The 18962-nt window shown below is 36.2% G+C and overlaps 1 protein-coding gene across 1 annotated transcript; it reads right to left on the bottom strand.

Annotated features, from left to right (window-relative positions):
• Nucleotides 1–696: 696 nt before the first annotated feature.
• Nucleotides 697–18101, bottom strand: LOC309510096 (ribonuclease inhibitor-like; the record flags this gene model as incomplete). The annotated part of the gene is made up of 3 exons (XM_082191183.1): nt 697–754; nt 14687–14857; nt 17954–18101. Coding segments are annotated over 3 exons (377 nt in total), but the record flags the coding sequence as incomplete, so codon positions are not given.
• Nucleotides 18102–18962: the final 861 nt, after the last annotated feature.

Raw genomic sequence — 18962 nt, 5'->3', positions numbered from 1 at the left:
CAGGGAATTCGAGGCCTTTTTCTGTACCTCAGATTCGCCCGTGAGGCTGAGAGAGAGAGAGAGAGAGAGATCTTCAGCCTCATGTATTTCTTATTGTTGGGTTTGCATCTCTTCTCATTTTCCAGAGTATTTGATGTTTTGTATCGATTATATTTGAATTGATTAAGAAATTGGCATGATACATTTACCTGACATAATAAATTGTTACATTTGATTATTCTAACTGACTTTGGCATTATTTGCATTAAAGAGTTAAAAGGAATAGTCAAATATTCGCTCACAATTAATGATCCACAGATATCATTAAACCTTTTCATTCATGGAGTCAGATGAAATAACCAGAGAATACATATTCAGATGTATTGCATTAAATCAAAAAATACTTTGCCTCGAGAAAAGGACAGTAACACGTTAAGACCTTCCGCGCTGGTCGGATGCCGGACTTTGGGCCGATTTAGCGTGAGCTTACAAATCACTTACAGTTCAATAAGCTCAATAACACAGCAGCAGAAAAAGGCTGAACATTTCAAATATAGGAGACTTTACATTGTGTTTCATGTGTGAGTCATATATGATCTTACCCCAGTGTCTCCAGTTTACAGTGAGGATCCTCCAGTACAGCAGAGAGCAGATGAACTGAATCTCCTAGTTTATTCACAGTCAGATTCAGATGTCTCAGGTGTGAGGGGTTTGATCTCAGAGCTGAAGCCAGAGCAGAAAAAAACCTTCATCTGTGACTCCACAATCCCACAACCTGTAGAGAACAATGACGCTGTGTAAACAGTGTGTAAAATGACCATTTTATTAAAGATTGCAATGTGTGATGTGATTTGAATGTAGTGACAAGCAATGCCACTATATTCTACACTGCTTTATAAAGGATGCCGGTTCTCCATGAACTTCAGGAGAAACTGAGGGACAAATGCCATGCAGTGCTGTAACTATGGAGTGATAAAGAGATAACATTAATAACACCTGAAGTGTAACTTTATCAATTAAATGTACTATATTTTAGTTCAATAATATTAATTTAATATTTTGAAGATAGTTTTGTTTCTAAATATTTGTCCAATAATGATCCATTAATGGCCATTTAAAAGAATTTTTTTTCTAATATGTTTATTACTTATATTACAATTAGATTTCATGCTTAGCATTTAGCATGCTAATATATGCTATTGCTAATTAATAGTTTCGTAGCAATCTAATACAATCTTATAACTCAGTCATGTGACACAAATATAAGAAATTGAATGAATTAATCCAGTTAGGGAACCATATTAAAATCACTTTAAAACTTCTTAATTGGGTTACTTGGAAATGACTTGATTCCACGATGTTGACATTATGTGAACAAATGATCTTTGTTGAACTTAATTGGTTCATGTGGAACTGATGTGCATGATTCAATCATTTAAATCCTACACACTTTTTCAGTGCATTGTTTTCTGTATCTTAAAAAGAATTTTGGATTTACTGTAAATCCCTCTGGTCCTCTTCGTTTAGGGGTCACACTTGGCTCCTTCGCGGTCAAAAGTGACCGAAGCCTTAAAATGTCTTCTTTTTTTTTCATTTTTTTTTTCAGGAAAACCAATGTAATATATTTTTGTTCAATAATATTTTTTTATTATTATTTCGAATTTAGAAAGGTTTCTATGGTACTACTAAAAAAAATTTATGAGCATTTTGTTCCATTAGAATTCATATTTTTATTTGTATTATTATTATTTTTCAATAAATGCAACATGTCACATTAGTGCAGGCCTTTAAAATCCATTTTTTTGAAGTGAGAAAAGCGTCATCCAGTGGCGTTAAAAAGTAAAAACTTGTGTAATGTCGTGTAACCGCCTGTAGGCTGCACTGTTGCTCACTATATAAATACATAGAGAGGCTTTTTGATTCCCATTGTTTTTTTTAGACATGATTTCTCCATTTTATTAGTTTTTTAAAATTTATTTAGATATATATTTAGACATTCTAAAAGACTATTTTTTTTAAGGTTTAGATATTTTTGTTACATAAGTATCAGGTTTTGCATTATGATTACAATCAAACAATAATGTTTGGTTAGAAAAGGAACACAATGCAAGCATTTTTGTTAATCAGTATTTGATAATTAAAAAAATCTGACAAAATAAGGGATGGATAGTGATAATTCAAAACACTTTATACAGACATTTTGCAATTAATTGGTATTTTATTCAGTTTAATTCTATAAATGGTAATAAAACTTCAGAAGGGAACAGCAATTATGATCCAACAGCAAAAACAATAAAATAACAACAGCAAACAATCATTATCAAACTGTAGGTTAAAAAACAGGAATAAAAATGTAATTATAATAATAAATATTATTTTAACTATGTACATACAAACTGTAATTATTTTATGTATTGTTGCATATGCTGCAGATATCAGGAACACCTATTAGGCTAAAATAAGACCAAACAATTATTGTGTGTGTGTGTGTGTGTGTGTGTGTGTGTGTGTGTGTGTGTGTGTGTGTGTGTGTGTGTGTGTGTGTGTGTGTGTGTGTGTGTGTGTGTGTGTGTGTGTGTGTGTGTGTGTGTGTGTGAGAGTGAGAGAGAGAGAGAGAGAGAGAGATCTTTTGTATTTTTTAATTTATTGATTTTATTTCGCATATTCTCAAAGTTTGCTGTTGCAGTCTTACCAGTTAATTTCTTTGTGTGTGTGTGTGTGTGTGTGTGTGCGCGCATTTGAGCGAGAGTCTCTTTTGTATTTTCTTCATTTATTGATTTTATTACGCATATTCTCAAAATTTACTGTTGCAGTCTAACTAGTTCATTTCTCTCTGTATCTGTGTGTGTGTGTCTGTGTTTGTTAATTTACAGTATGCATATTCCATAACAACCCGGCCCTCTACAAGAGTTTTAAACATTCCAAGCAAATCAGCATCTTCTCCTTCATTCTTACATGTATGGGATTTTAAAATAGACAGCTTTGCCTGTCCCACAAGAAAATTACCAAGTGTACATTGTACCTTCCATTCTTTCTTATACTTCACACCAAAAATGAACATATTTTTTGTAAACATAAAACCAAGCTTAGTAAACATTTTATCCAACAATTCAAACAAAGGAATTAATCTTGAACAATCACAAAAAAAAATGAAAAACAGAATCGAGAATATTGCAAAAAGGCATGCAGATAAAACCATCTCATTAAATTTTGATACAAAACTGTTAGTTGCCGCACAATGGAGTACTCTCCACTGGAGGTCCCCAGACCTCTTAGGAATGGGGGGCTTATACAAACACCTCCATGATGGAGTTATTTCCGAAGAAATTGATAGATGTTCTCTCCATTTAGTATCAACACATCTTTTCAATTGAGTATAAAACAAGGATTTCACACACATACAATATAATATCTTTTTGCCAACATTATGAAACAATACATCTTCAAATCTTTTCAATAAAGTATCATTTAAATCTTCATCCAAATCAAGACTTATATTAACTCGAAGATCTGGAAAAATCATAGGCCTTTCATCATTCTAAATAAAATTGTTTACATAGGTCAAGAAAGACTGAGGAAAAGATTTTTTAAGATCTCCAATTATCCCTTCAACACATCTTTCTGATCTAAGCCCAACTCTATTAGCTATAGATTTAGCCGTATACCATTGACCCTTTGAAAAATCAATTCAATCTTTTACAGTAGCTATTCCTGTGTTTAAAAACTTGTCAATTACTGAACTCAGAATGGAAGAATTCCTTTTAAAGAGAGGATTAAAAAACAATGGTTCTAAAACACCATAATGTTTATCATCATCTCTCAATTTTTTAAACATTTGCCAGGCCTTTAATACAGTTACATAAAAGTTAGAAGAAGAAACACTTACTCTTGGATTTGGATTTTGGACAGATTTTTCAATTAGGAATAACTGCTTAGCTAATCCAACTCCCCCAATACTTTGTAAAACAGACAAACCTAATGCAATCCAGGGTATCTTATCTGAACAATATAATAGCCTTTGTAATGTTTGAAACCTCATTGTCTTAACTCTCGCCTCCAGATTTATAAGTCCTTGACCACCTTCTACAACTGGGAGATACAAAACTCCAGGAGGAAGCCAATGATAACCATCCCAAAAGAATTTAACAAAGACTTTTTGAATACCAGTCAATAACTCTTCAGGGGGATTCAACACTGTAAATCTGTGCCACAACATTGAGGCTGCCAGATTATTAACGATTAAACATCTCCCTCTGAAAGATAACCTCGGGAGAATCCATCTCCACTTCTGTAGTTTCCCCACAATTTTATCAACTAATCCTTCCCAATCATTTTTCATATAAGTATCAGATCCTAAATATACATTTACATTTACATTTAGTCATTTAGCAGACGCCCTTATCCAAAGCGACTTACAAATTAGGACTAAATTCAGCGAGTCATCATAAAGAGGCAAAAGCAACAACAACGCAGGAAGTGCTCAAAATACGAAGTTCAGGTATTATTCAGAGTAGCATAAGCCTGATAAGTGATGTTTCAAAGGGAAAAGATTTTTTTTTCTTTTTTTTTCTTTTTTTTTTCTATAAGGTTAAGTGCTCACGGAAGAGATTGGTTTTCAGCTGTTTTTTGAATGTTGTCAGGGATTCTGCATTCCGGATGAGGGTGGAGAGAGCGTTCCACCAGCATGGAACTGTAAATGAGAATGTTCTGGAAAGTGATTTTGTGGCTTTCTGTGATGGAACCACGAGACGTCGCTCGTTGACCGATCGTAGGTGTCTGGTAGGGATGTAGACTCGTAGGAGTGAGTGAAAGTAGGAGGGAGCTGAGCCTGTGATAGTTCTGTAAGCAAGCGTCAGTGCCTTGAACTTGATGCGAGCAGCTAGAGGTAGCCAGTGCAGAGAGATGAACAGAGGAGTGACGTGGGCCCTCTTGGGCTCGTTGAAGACAAGACGAGCTGCAGCATTCTGGATCATCTGTAGGGGTTTGGTCGCACATGCTGGGAGTCCAGCCAGAAGGGCATTGCAGTAGTCAAGCCTAGAGATGACCAGGGCCTGGACGATAAGTTGTGTTGCATGCTCAGTTAGGAAAGGCCTGATCTTCCTGATGTTGTGCAGTGCAAACCTGCATGATCGAGCTGTCTTTGAAATGTGATCTGTGAAGGTCAGCTGGTCATCAAACGTTACTCCAAGATTTCTGACCGATCTTGATGGGGTGATTAATGATGACTCTAGCTGGATGGTGAAGTCGTGCTGTAGAGATGGATTGGCAGGGAGGACGAGAAGCTCAGTCTTTGCCAGGTTGAGCTGCAGGTGATGTTCCTTCATCCATGTGGAGATCTCCCCCAGACAGCTTGAGACCCGTGCAGCTACTGTGGGATCATCTGGTTGAAAGGAGAGGAAGAGCTGTGTGTCATCAGCATAGCAGTGGTAGGAAAAACCGTGTGCCTGTATGATGTGTCCCAGTGATGTGGTGTGATGTGATGTGTCCCAGTGATGACCCCCCTGTGGTCAGCTGATGTGCTCTGGATACCTCGCCTCTCCATGCGACCTTGAAGGACCTACCTGTGAGATAGGACTCAAACCAGTGGAGTGAAGTTCCTGTGATGCCCAGTGATGAGAGGGTGGACAGAAGGATCTGATGATTCACCGTGTCGAAGGCAGCAGACAGATCCAGGAGAATGAGGACTGAAGATTTGGAAGCAGCTTTTGCGATCCGTAGGGCTTCTGTGACTGACAGTAATGCAGTCTCAGTTGAATGTCCTTTCTTGAAGCCAGATTGGTTGACATCCAGCTGGTTGTTTAGAGACAAGAAGGATGTTAGTTGGTTGAAGACAGCTCTTTCAAGTGTCTTTGCAATGAATGGTAGGAGAGAGATAGGATGTACCCCAAGATATACCCCAAATATACCCCAAGAACTTTAAAACCATCTTTGATCCATTCACATTGTTGTGGGATTTGAGGAGGATCTATATCCCTCCACTCGCCTAACAGAAGGGATGTACATTTATCCCAATTGATTCTAGCAGATGTAGCTTTTTGAAAAGTTTTCAAACTAGAAGTCAAAGCAGCCATATCATCAATGTTCCTTATGAAAACAGTTATATCATCAGCATAAGCTGTGAGTTTTACAGGTGGGATCTCTGGAAAACCAGGAATACAGAATCCATATAGTCGTTTCCTCAAATGTGACAACAAAGGCTCAATAGAAATTGAATATAGAAGTCCTGAAAGAGGGCATCCTTGTCGTATACCTCTTGTTACTGCAAAAGGTCTAGTTAGACAACCATTAATCTTAAGCATACTAGATGTTTCACTGTAAAGCAGTTTAATACAAGAGACAAATTGTGGTCCAAAGCCAAAGGCCTTCAGAGTCTTTAGTAAATAAAAGTGATCCACTCTGTCAAAAGCTTTTTCTTGATCTAAAGATAAGAGTCCAATATCAATTTGATGTTTTTTAGCAACTGCAATAATGTCTCTTAGCAAAAACAAGTTGTCGAAAATTGTCCGCTCAGGGATACAGTATGACTGATCTTCATGAATTATAGTTGCCATACATTTCTTCAACTTATTAGTTATAGCTTTTGACAGTATCTTAAAATCAGTACACAGCAACGACACAGGGCGCCAATTCTACAAAAGTCCAAGATCTCCTTTCTTAGGGATTAATGTCAACACTGCCCTCCGACAGCTTAGGGGTAAAACACCTTGATTAAAGGACTCCAAAAAAACATCATACAAATCATGTCCAATCACATTCCAAAAGCTTTTAAAAAACTCAGCAGAGAGATCATCCACACCAGAAGATTTGCCACTGTTCAGCCCTTGCACAGCACTTGAAAGCTCATCAAAAGTCAAGAATTCTTCCAATTCCATCTTTTCTTCTTTAGACAACTGTGGAAGATCTAGAAGAAGTTCTTCAACTGCTACTTCATCACAAAATTCGGACTGATAAAGTTTTTCATAAAAAGAAATAGCAGAAACTATCATTTCTCGTTGATTGGTTATTTCTTTGCCATTAGGAAGTTTCAGTTTGTGAAAAAATTTCTGCTCTTTAGATTTTTTTTCTCCAGTCCGAAAAAAAAAAAGCAGTTGGAGCATCCATTTCATTGCACTTCACATATCTTGTTCTGACAAGTGTCTCCTTCTCCTGCTCTTCCAATAAATCCTTCAAAAGGCCTTTGTTCTCTTTAATGATATCACCTCCTCCCTGATTGCGGAGGCTTTGTTGAAGAATTTCTTGCTCTATCATCTTCATCTTCACTTTCAAGTTCTCAGTATTATTTGCTGTGTATTGTTGACAAAAAACCTTTATCTGGACTTTTCCCAGATCCCACCATTGACTAAGAGATGAATAACTACCTCTCTCTTCTCTCCAAGACTTCCACAAAAGACCAAAAGAGTGCACAAAGATGTGATCTTGAAGTAATGTATTATTAAAGTGCCACTGTGACTTATAGGATTTAGGTGACAAGACAGACATAGACATAGAGATATAATGATGATCTGATATAGATGTAGGGGAAATACGATTACTAAAAAATCTTCCTTTATTGCATTCCTCAATATAAAAACGATCCAATCTGGCAGCAGAAACCTTATTTGAATTAATTTTCAGCCAAGTATATTGTTTAACTTGAGGATAAACATCCCTCCACAAATCTACAAGACTATGTCTATTAATTAAAGATTTAAGAACATCAGGTTTTTCCTGGCTGAAAATGAGGCGGAGGTAGCAAAATCCGATAGCTCGGTTCCTCTAGGGGGGTCCGGGGGCATGCCCCCCCGTAGGAACATTTTGTACATTTCAAAGATAAATGCATTAATCTGGTGCATCTTTTTATGTATAATGACCACTAGAAGGTGAAAAAAAAAAAACTTTTTACAAGCATGTATTTATTTATTTTTAGGCATTTTAATAATCAGATAATTTGATTTTATTTACAGTTCATAGGGGGCCATGAAATTACAAAACAGTACTAGTAAATTACGTGACTGCTACTTGTGATAGCTTATTTTATAAAAACGGCAGAAGAATTTCGGCTATTGCCTAAGTCAGGCTGGCTCTATGGATATATTTTAAGTAACCTAACTAGTTTGAGAGCCGAAGCTTAAGAAAAACAGTATCGGTACCTGGCTGTGACAAGTGAAGGCACTTCGATGCTGCAGAGAAGGTGCTTCTTGACTTTCGTGCGTCTGTGGAGGTTGTGATAACTGACAGGTGATGTTGAAAAGGGGGAGGGGCAGGGGCTCGTGCGCTTTCGCAGAAATTTACCTTGCTCCGTTTGAGACAAGCACGTTTTGGTGCTTAAAGCCCTGCATTTCAGCCCGAGCCCGACGTGCCAATATTATTATTATTGACTTATTTATGCCCCTAGGGCCGGGCTTCGGGCCAATTCTCACGTCATAATTCACATGCGGCCCGGGCCTCGGGCTTTTTTGGGGTTATCCTTCTTTTTATATTTTTAGACATTAATTTAAAAAATATGAGAAGCTGACGACGACGATAGAAAAACAAACATAGAAAGACATTTCATAACCTCATAACTTTCATAATCTTATAATTACACAGTGACATATGACTGACATGACAGTCTCATGCACGCACGCACGCACGCACACACACACACACACACACACACATACGCACGCACGCACACACACACACAGAAGGTTTCCCATCAGCGCGACCCACGATTCACCTCATGTGCAAATAATGGAGAATATTAAGAGAAAAAATCACAGATGGCCAACTTAAAACGCAGCGGGAAGAGTGATAGAAGAGAGGAGGACTGGGTTAAAACCTTAGGCTACACTGTGGATGCTATTCTTTTTCTCCACGATGCTCTGTAAAAGACTGCTCTAACTTTTCGTTTCATTGGACTTTATTTTCGTTTAACTGTTGGAAACTACTGGAAAAAAGAATGGCCATGTTCTGTCGTGCATTTTTGAGGTAAGATAACCTGCAAGTTTATTTAATTTAATTGGTTTAGATAGGCTATTGCTCCTTTCGTTTGCGAGCGCTGGTTCGAGCAGCCTGAGCCTGCCTCAGTATTTCAAAAAAAGTTGTTTTACTCACTGTGGTTTAATAAATAATCATTTGTTAAATTAACTGTCTGTGTGATATGCTTGAAGTGTTTTATAGCCTATCTATGGATTGTAGCCAAGTAAAGTAGCCTATTAGCGTTGATTTGAGAGGCTAAATTGATCAAACATGTTGTAGGCTATACTCGCTGTCGGTTCGGCTTCATTTAAAAAAAAAAAATGCTCCAAAACATTTGTCTAAATTAACATGATAAAGAAATGAAAAGAAACATAACTAACAAAACTGACCTATTTTAATGGCTGCAAATAGGGCAGGCTGCCGCTGTGTAATAATAATAATAAAAAAAACGGACTCGGGCTGATAATTCTGATGAGCTGTCGGACTTGTGCTTGAGCGTCTCGGGCCAGGGCCGGGCTCGTGCTTATTCTGATGCAGTCGAAATGCGCAGAACGGTTTGAGAATGGAATGGAACCCGGCCGTGAACCCGCTGCCGAATCGTGTCGGTGGAAAAGAGGTATCTAATCATGTGATTCCGTCTTGAGTTTTTGTCGACAGACGGAGGCGGCCCGAAATTTGACGGAGGCGGCCGCCTCATAATTCTCTATGCAGGAAAAACCCTGTTCATGATTCCTATCCAATTTATGATCTACCGTACAATTAAAATCACCCCCTATAACAACAATCTTATCATCTGAACACTTCAACAATTCTTCAGAAAGTTTCAGAAAAAAATCACAGCGCTCGCTTCCTATATTAGGAGCATAGATATTATAAAAAGAAAAACTATTATTGCCTATTATTAAATCAGCTCTAAGAAGGCGTCCTGGTATTATTTCTAAGAAAACTGGATTATCTTTAACACGCTTTGAGAATAAAAACGCAACACCAGCACTCACGTTCGTACCATGACTAAGACTAATACTGCCCTCCCATTCATTTATCCAATCTGTCTCATTACAGGCATCAGTATGAGTCTCTTGCAACAAAATTACATCTGCTTTTTTAAGTTGTAAATACTTAAATAAAGTCACTCTCTTTCGTACATCCCTACATCCATTTATATTTAAGGATCCGATATTAAAGGATACCATCAGGATGAAAAAAGAGAAAATGAATAAATGCCAATATAGATGTAATTTCCAATACATAATAGGCTACCTCTTTAAGGACTTTTCTTTACTCTTTTTCTGACAGCACTTACAAACTTTTTTAAACGATAACGCTTAGGCTGATCTAATTCCTCAAGTGTTGCTTTCTTCATAGCCATAGCAGAGGAATCAATAAAAAGCTTCAAATCAGGAAAATACGTTTCAATCTTTGGTTTTCTCTGTTTTTTTGTAGCATTCAAGAATTCATCCAGCTGTTCCAAACTATAATACCAGATCCTCTTTAATCGCCCAACAGTTCTTTCCTGAGAATTGAATTCATCCAATTCATCAGTGATTAAGTCTGAACACTCACTATCCGGATCACTGTCAACATCCTGTGATATTGGTTCAGCATCATTTTGGGACATATCCCTATTTGATGCCTGCACCTCATCCAAGACATCCCTCACTTTAGACCCATCTTGTTCTCCAGATTGTTCTACCTCCTCCACAATCTCTACAGGGTCATTCATTCCACTCTGTCTAGCATCAGGAATGATCGCATCCGTTTCTGTAATCTCAATATTGCCACCCTGAGGCAACTGTTCTCTCATTTCAGTAGACGCGTCAATTTCCGCATTCAAATCAACTGCAGCGCTTTCTATAGTCGGTTTAACCAACTCGTTATTCTCCAAAACAATTGAATCTTGCACTGAACCATTCTTTGCACTTTGAGCCTCTTTCACAACAGGACAACCTGTTTTAATATGGCCGTATTTTCCGCAAACAAAGCATTTCATAGTCTCAGTAGTGATAAATATTGTATAGTCCTTACCAAACACTGTCAATTTAACAGACACATCAAGCATTTCAAATTCAGCGCTTAATATCATCAGAGCCTGACGTCTGAAAGACATGACATGTTTCAACTCTGGATTTTTCAGTCCTAGAGGAATCATTCTAATCTGCCCAACCAATTTTCCATAACGAGCTAAGATAGACTCGAGCGCTTTATCAGAAATAAACGGAGGTACGTTTGACAACATCACTCTTTTAGAAAGACAAAGGTAAAATTGGAACAAATACATCCTGAACAGTTAAACCACACTCCACCAATTGACTAACCATTTCGATTTCCTTCAGAAAAACGACAATTGCTTTATTCATTCTTGAAGCGGACATTATGTTTTGTGCACCTATTTCTCGACCAATAGCGACCAAAACACTCTCAATAGACACAGACTCATCTGACGGCATGCACTTGCACGCGTGCCGAGCAGACAAACAGGAAAATCCATCGGAATTTGAGCCCATCTTTATCAGATAAACTGACAAAAATAGCCACTATAACACCTTCTCCTCTAACTTACAGCAATATTCAAAATAAATAAATAAACTCAGAAAGGAAAAGTTCAACTCACTCAGCAACTCCCAGTGGTGGAGGAAGTACTGAATCTCAGTACTTAAGTAAAAGTACAAATAACCAGAGACATATTTACTTTAGTAAAAGTAGAAGTACCACAATGAAAACCCTACTTAAGTAAAAAGTAAAAAGTACCTGATTTTAAATGTACTTTTAAGTATTAAAAGTAAAAGTACTTGCATAACAATTTATTCTCTTAATGTCTATATTCTAATAATTAGGGCTGTAACAATATGAATCCGAAATCGCTACACTCAGATCTACGAACCTGTGTCGCGGTGTGAGAAGGGAGAAGGCAGAATCGCGACACACCCCTTTTTTGAAGTTAACATTATACAATACGTAGACCTACACCACAAAACTAGTTGAGGATAAATTATTTAATATTTGGCAATTCCATCGTTATAAACGGGACATTTGCAGTAAAAACTTGAAATATAAATTCTCAGAAAATGCATTTAATACATATTGAAAAATACCAGTATGCGTTTTATATTTAATGGGAAATCTAGGCTACACATGCGTTACGGGACACAAACAATATTTAACTTTTAGGTAGAAAAATATTTTTTTGTAATTCTGTGAATTACACTGCGCAAACCAAAAGTAATACCCACCGGATGAAGGGTTGGCTCTCCACAGAACATAACATATTCATTTTATTTTATTTTTCGTGTTCCCATTTATGAGGAAAAAACAATGTTACAGACGTGACCGCTCTGAAAGGCACTAAAAGACTGCTTTAAAACTTTCACTGAGACCTCAAACAGAAAGCACAAAGCCTTTTTTAAATTTGAATTTCGTTTTGTATTAATTGTATCTCAATTTTAATCAATGTTTCATCAAACAATTGCCAGGATTTAATAAATAAGTAGAAAATAGATAATCACGACACGTAGGCGCTGGCGAGTGAACTGGAGCTCGTCTCATAAATGAACCGAAACTCAGCGTATAAGGTATCCTACTTGCCTCACAGACCTGATAAATATATCTTTAGACAGCTTTAAATGTGTACTTTTAAACAGAACAATTCAAAACGAAAGAAAACCGACTGCTCTCTGCTTATAATCCGTATGAAATGCGCATTTCTCTCTGGCGCGTTCACTACTGCGAAGATCGCGTATCAGTATCGTCAACCTCATCTTTGCAGCCGACACAGAAAACACTTGTTTATTAATAAACAATTAAAATGTCTTCTTGCTATATTTGACATATTCATTACTTTTGCTGGTTCTTTGTGACAGCTTTTAGGTGCTTTATTGTTAGCGCCACCAACGCGATCAGCACCGAAAACATGGAGATTTTTTTCAATCCCTGTTTTGGCAGGGGGAAAAACTGATCCGAAAATGTAACGAAACGTTGTAGAAATGTAGTGGAGTAGAAAGTATAATAATTGCTGCAAAAAGTAACGAAGTAAAAGTCAAAAGTATGCACTATTGATTCTACTTAAGTAAAGTACAGATACGTGAAAAATGTACTTAAGTAAAGTAACGAAGTATTTGTACTTCGTTACATTCCACCACTGGCAACTCCACACACTCCTTGCTCACGCGCTCCCCACAAACACGCCGCACATGCGCACAGAGAGAGAGAGAGAGAGAGAGAGAGAGAGAGAGAGAGAGAGAGAGAGAGAGGGGGGGTCTTATTTGCGTCACTCCTTCATTGCTGTGCACTTTTTTTCTGCACAGCGGCTGATTTGTAGTTTGTACCACCAAAAGTTTCTCTGAGTTTTCGTATTTCCCATTCATTTCCTGTCGGTCATTTTTGAAGGAACCAAGTGTGACACTTTTTTTTTTACGACCCTTTACCATATCCGATTCATGTCTATGATTATTTTGTGTGTGTTCACAAAGCTAATACAACAAACGTCACCAAGTGTCATCCCATTCAGATGAAGCAAGATTAATCATTTTTAAACCGAAGAGGATCAGAGAATGTCAACATTGAAAAGTGGAAGATTAATCAATTTATTAAAGAAATGTTTTTCTATTTCTATTTCTTTTTCCTTTTTTTATATTGTGCTCTGTTCTTTAGGACATTTATTATAGTTTTGTTTTGCCTTATTGTAATGATATTTACTGCAATACAAAACTTTACTTCCGCATTCCTCGATTCCTATGGAAGTCTGTGGGTGTTGTAACTCTGTCAGTTCAAAAACACTGTTGTTTTAATATAACATTTATACTTTGTGTATTTGTGTAATGTTTTGTCTTGTTTGTGATGTGGAGTAATTATATATATATATACTATATAGTACTGTGCAAAAGTCTTAGGCATGTTAATCATTTTTCTGTTTCTTCATGTAATCACAGACGGACTCGATGATGGTGAGATCAGATCATACCGGCTGTTGTCAGATTCCTTGTGCATACACAAATCTCACTGGATTATTACAATTAATGGCAAAAAGAATGTTTGGAAATCTAAACTGATATTTCCTACTGACACACTACAGCAAAATATATAAATAACTGACTTAAAACCATCTTTTTTTTGGGGGGGGGGGGGGGGGGGGGGACTTTTGCACAGTACTGTATACACTGGGGAGAACATTTATGTTTTAGGATTAGCATGTTTAATCAAGCATTGGCTCACCTGTGATGTTCACTGATTTAACTGAATATTTATTTAAAGTGCATTTGGACTGAAGTAAGTATCACTTGTAATTTATTGTTTAACTGAGTGTCTATGAATCACACATAAAATACTGGTTTTGGTTTTCCTGGCCAAACTATAATTGTACAGAAAATGAGCTCTCAATAAACATTTACATTTACATTTATTCATTTAGCTGACGCTTTTATCCAAAGCGACTTACAATTGCTATATATGTCAGAGGTCGCACGCCTCTGGAGCAACTAGGGGTTAAGTGTCTTGCTCAGGGACACATTGGTGTCTCACAGTGGATTCGAACCCGGGTCTCTCACACCAAAGGCATGTGTCTTATCCATTGCGCAATGGATTCATTTGTCTCTCATCTGTGTTGTGTGGATGTGTAATTGTTTGGTTGGACTCCTTCTTCAGACCCGAAAACAAGCTAGAGTTTAACAAGCAAAGTTGGTGATTGAGTAAAAAAGTTAAAAACTATTAAATAACTAATACATAATATATTTACCAAGGACAAAATATGTGTTTATCAGAGAGTTCATCTTACCCCAGTTTCTCCAGTTTACAGTGAGGATCCTCCAGTACAGCAGAGAGCAGATGAACTGAATCTCCTAGTTTATTCCCAGACAGATCCAGATCTCTCAGGTGTGAGGGGTTTGATCTCAGAGCTGAAGCCAGAGCAGAACAACCTTCATCTGTGACTCCACAATCACTCAACCTGTAGAGAACAATGACGCTGTGTAAACAGTGTGTAAAATTAATATTTTATTAAAGATTGCCCATGAACTTGAGGAGAAACTGAGGGACAAATACCATGCAGTGCTGTAACTATGGAGTGATAAAGAGATAACATTAATAACACCTGAAGTGTAACTTTATCAATTAAATGTACTATATTTTGGTTCAATAATATTAATTTAATATTTTGAAGATATTTTTTGTTTCTAAATATTTGTCCAATAACGATCCATTAATGGCCATTTAAAAATAAATAAATAATTCTAATATGTTTATTACTTATATTACAATTGGATTTCATGCTTAGCATTTAGCATGCTAATATATGCTATTGCTAATTAATAGTTTCGTAGCAATCTAATACAATCTTATAATTCAGTCATATTTTTGTTCAATAATATTTTTTTATTATTATTTCGAATTTAGAAAGGTTTCTATGGTACTACAAAAAAAAAAATGTATGAGCATTTTGTTCCATTAGAATTCATATTTTTATTTGTATTATTATTATTTTTCAATAAATGCAACATGTCACATTAGTGCAGGCCTTTAAAATCCATTTTTTGAAGTGAGAAAAGCGTCATCCAGTGGCGTTAAAAAGTAAAAACTTGTGTAATGTCGTGTAACCGCCTGTAGGCTGTACTGTTGCTCACTATATAAATACATAGAGAGGCTTTTTGATTCCCATTGTTTTTTTTAGACATGATTTCTCCATTTTATTAGTTTTTTTAAAAATTTATTTAGATATATATTTAGACATTCTAAAAGACTATTTTTTTTAAGGTTTAGATATTTTTGTTACATAAGTATCAGGTTTTGCATTATGATTACAATCAAACAATAATGTTTGGTTAGAAAAGGAACACAATGCAAGCATTTTTGTTAATCAGTATTTGATAATTAAAAAAATCTAACAAAATAAGGGATGGATAGTGATAATTCAAAACACTTTATACAGACATTTTGCAATTAATTGGTATTTTATTCAGTTTAATTCTATAAATGGTAATAAAACTTCAGAAGGGAACAGCAATTATGATCCAACAGCAAAAACAATAAAATAACAACAGCAAACAATCATTATCAAACTGTAGGTTAAAAAACAGGAATAAAAATTGAATTATAATAATAAATATTATTTTAACTATGTACATACAAACTGTAATTATTTTATGTATTGTTGCATATGCAGCAGATATCAGGAACACCTATTAGGCTAAAATAAGACCAAACAATTATTGTGTGTGTGTGTGTGTGTGTGTGTGTGTGTGTGTGTGTGTGTGTGCGTGCGCATTTGAGAGTCTCTTTTGTATTTTTCTTCATTTATTGATTTTATTTTGCATATTATCAAAATTTGCTGTTGCAGTCTTACCAGTTCATTTCTCTCTCTCTGTGTGTGTGTGTGTGTGTGTGTGTGTGTGTGTGTGAGTGTGTGTGCGTGTGTTTGAGCGAGAGAGAGTCTCTTTTGTATTTTCTTCATTTATTGATTTTATTACGCATATTCTCAAAATTTACTGTTGCAGTCTAACTAGTTCATTTCTCTCTGTGTGTGTCTGTGTGTGTCTGTGTGTGCCTGTGTGTGCCTGTGTGTGTCTGTGTGTGTCTGTGTGTGCCTGTGTGTGTGTGTCTGTGTCTGTGTCTGTGTGTGTGTGTGTGTGTGTGTGTGTGTGTGTGTGTGTGTGTGTGTGTGTGTGTGTGTGTGTGTGTGTGTGTGTTTCATTGCTGTGCACTTTTTTTCTGCACAGCGGCTGATTTGTAGTTTGTACCACCAAAAGTTTCTCTGAGTTTTCGTATTTCCCATTCATTTCCTGTCGGTCATTTTTGAAGGAACCAAGTGTGACACTTTTTTTTTTACGACCCTTTACCATATCCGAATCATGTCTATGATTATTTTGTGTGTGTTCACAAAGCTAATACAACAAACGTCACCAAGTGTCATCCCATTCAGATGAAGCAAAACAATTAAATTAAAAACGTGTTCGGTCATTTTTAAACCGAAGAGGATCAGAGAATGTCAACATTGAAAAGTGGAAGATTAATCAATTTATTAAAGAAATTGTAATTATTAGAAACCTTTTTGTCCCTGATATTATTATTTTTTTTCTATTTATTTTTCCTTTTTTATATTGTGCTCTGTTCTATAGGACATTTATTATAGTTTTGTTTTGCCTTATTGTAATGATATTTACTGCAATACAAAACTTTACTTCCGCATTCCTCGATTCCTATGGAAGTCTGTGGGTGTTGTAACTCTGTCAGTTCAAAAACACTGTTGTTTTAATATAACATTTATACTTTGTGTATTTGTGTAATGTTTTGTCTTGTTTGTGATGTGGAGTAATTATATATATATATACTATATAGTACTGTGCAAAAGTCTTAGGCATGTTAATCATTTTTCTGTTTCTTCATGTAATCACAGACGGACTCGATGATGGTGAGATCAGATCATACCGGCTGTTGTCAGATTCCTTGTGCATACACAAATCTCACTGGATTATTACAATTAATGGCAAAAAGAATGTTTGGAAATCTAAACTGATATTTCCTACTGACACACTACAGCAAAATATATAAATAACTGACTTAAAACCATATTTTGGGGGGGGGGGGGGGGGGGGGGGGTATTAACATGCCTAAGACTTTTGCACAGTACTGTATACACTGGGGAGAACATTTATGTTTTAGGATTAGCATGTTTAATCAAGCATTGGCTCACCTGTGATGTTCACTGATTTAACTGAATATTTATTTATTGTGCATTTGGACTGAAGTAAGAATCACTTGTAATTTATTGTTTAACTGAGTGTCTATGAATCACACATAAAAATACTGGTTTTGGTTTTCCTGGTCAAACTATAATTGTACAGAAAATGAGCTCTCAATGAAATGTATTCATTTGTCTCTCATTTGTGTTGTGTGGATGTGTAATTGTTTGGTTGGACCCGAAAACAAGCTAGAGTTTAACAAGCAAAGTTGGTGATAATTGAGTAAAAAAGTTAAAAACTATTAAATAACTAATACATAATATATTTACCAAGGACAAAATATGTGTTTATCAGAGAGTTCATCTTACCCCAGTTTCTCCAGTTTACAGTGAGGATCCTCCAGTACAGCAGAGAGCAGATGAACTGAATCTCCTAGTTTATTCTCAGACAGATCCAGATCTCTCAGGTGTGAGGGGTTTGATCTCAGAGCTGAAGCCAGAGCAGAACAACCTTCATCTGTGACTCCACAATCCCTCAACCTGTAGAGAACAATGACACACTCTTCACTCTCTCAGTTCAGATCAGATCAGTTTAACACAAGGGTCCGCAGCCGTACTACAGGGGTCCGCCAATTAATGCTTGATCACAAATAATTTGTTAAATTAAAAAAATAGTAAAAAACATCACAAAGTCAAATTTAATTAAAGCTGCAAGCAGCATTTATCGGGGTTCAAGCATTTAAGGCCTTTAAGTAGAAAAGCATCAAAAGTTATTAAGTTTTATTTAGCAAGCATGTAAGCACTGACATAATAGATGGAAAAGACCATTTACAGCCAATACAGGCAATGTACCATAGGAAATATATGGTTTTAAAGCTTTTTATAGGAGTTATAGTGCCATCTATGGACCGATCTCCATAAAATTGTTTACTGTGACCTCAAATTGAACCCATACACATGTGTACTGAGTTTGGTGAAGATATCTCATTTACTTCTTGAGTTATAGCCATTTTAGTAAAATAGGCTCCTCCCACAATAATTTACCACATTCTAGTATTATTTACTATGATTCTAGCATGATTGACATAGTTTACCATGATTTTATCTTAGTTTACCTTGATTTACCATATTCTAGCATGATTTACCATGATATACTACATTCTAGTATGATTTACCATTGTTTACTGTGATTCTAGCATGGTTTACCATAGTTTATCATGATTTATCATAGTTTACCATGATTTACCCTGTTCTAGCATGATTTACCATGATATACCACATTCTAACATGATTTACCATAGTTTATCATGGTTTACCATGATTTACCCTGTTCTAGCATAGTTTACCATGATTTACCACGTTCTAGAATGATTTGCCG

The sequence above is a fragment of the Leuciscus leuciscus genome (genome assembly GCF_965113295.1).
Source record: "Leuciscus leuciscus genome assembly, contig: SUPER_11_unloc_13, whole genome shotgun sequence".
NCBI lineage: Eukaryota > Metazoa > Chordata > Actinopteri > Cypriniformes > Leuciscidae > Leuciscus > Leuciscus leuciscus.
The sequence above is the reverse complement of the archived record's forward strand: the minus strand, read 5'-3'. Positions and strand labels throughout refer to the sequence as shown.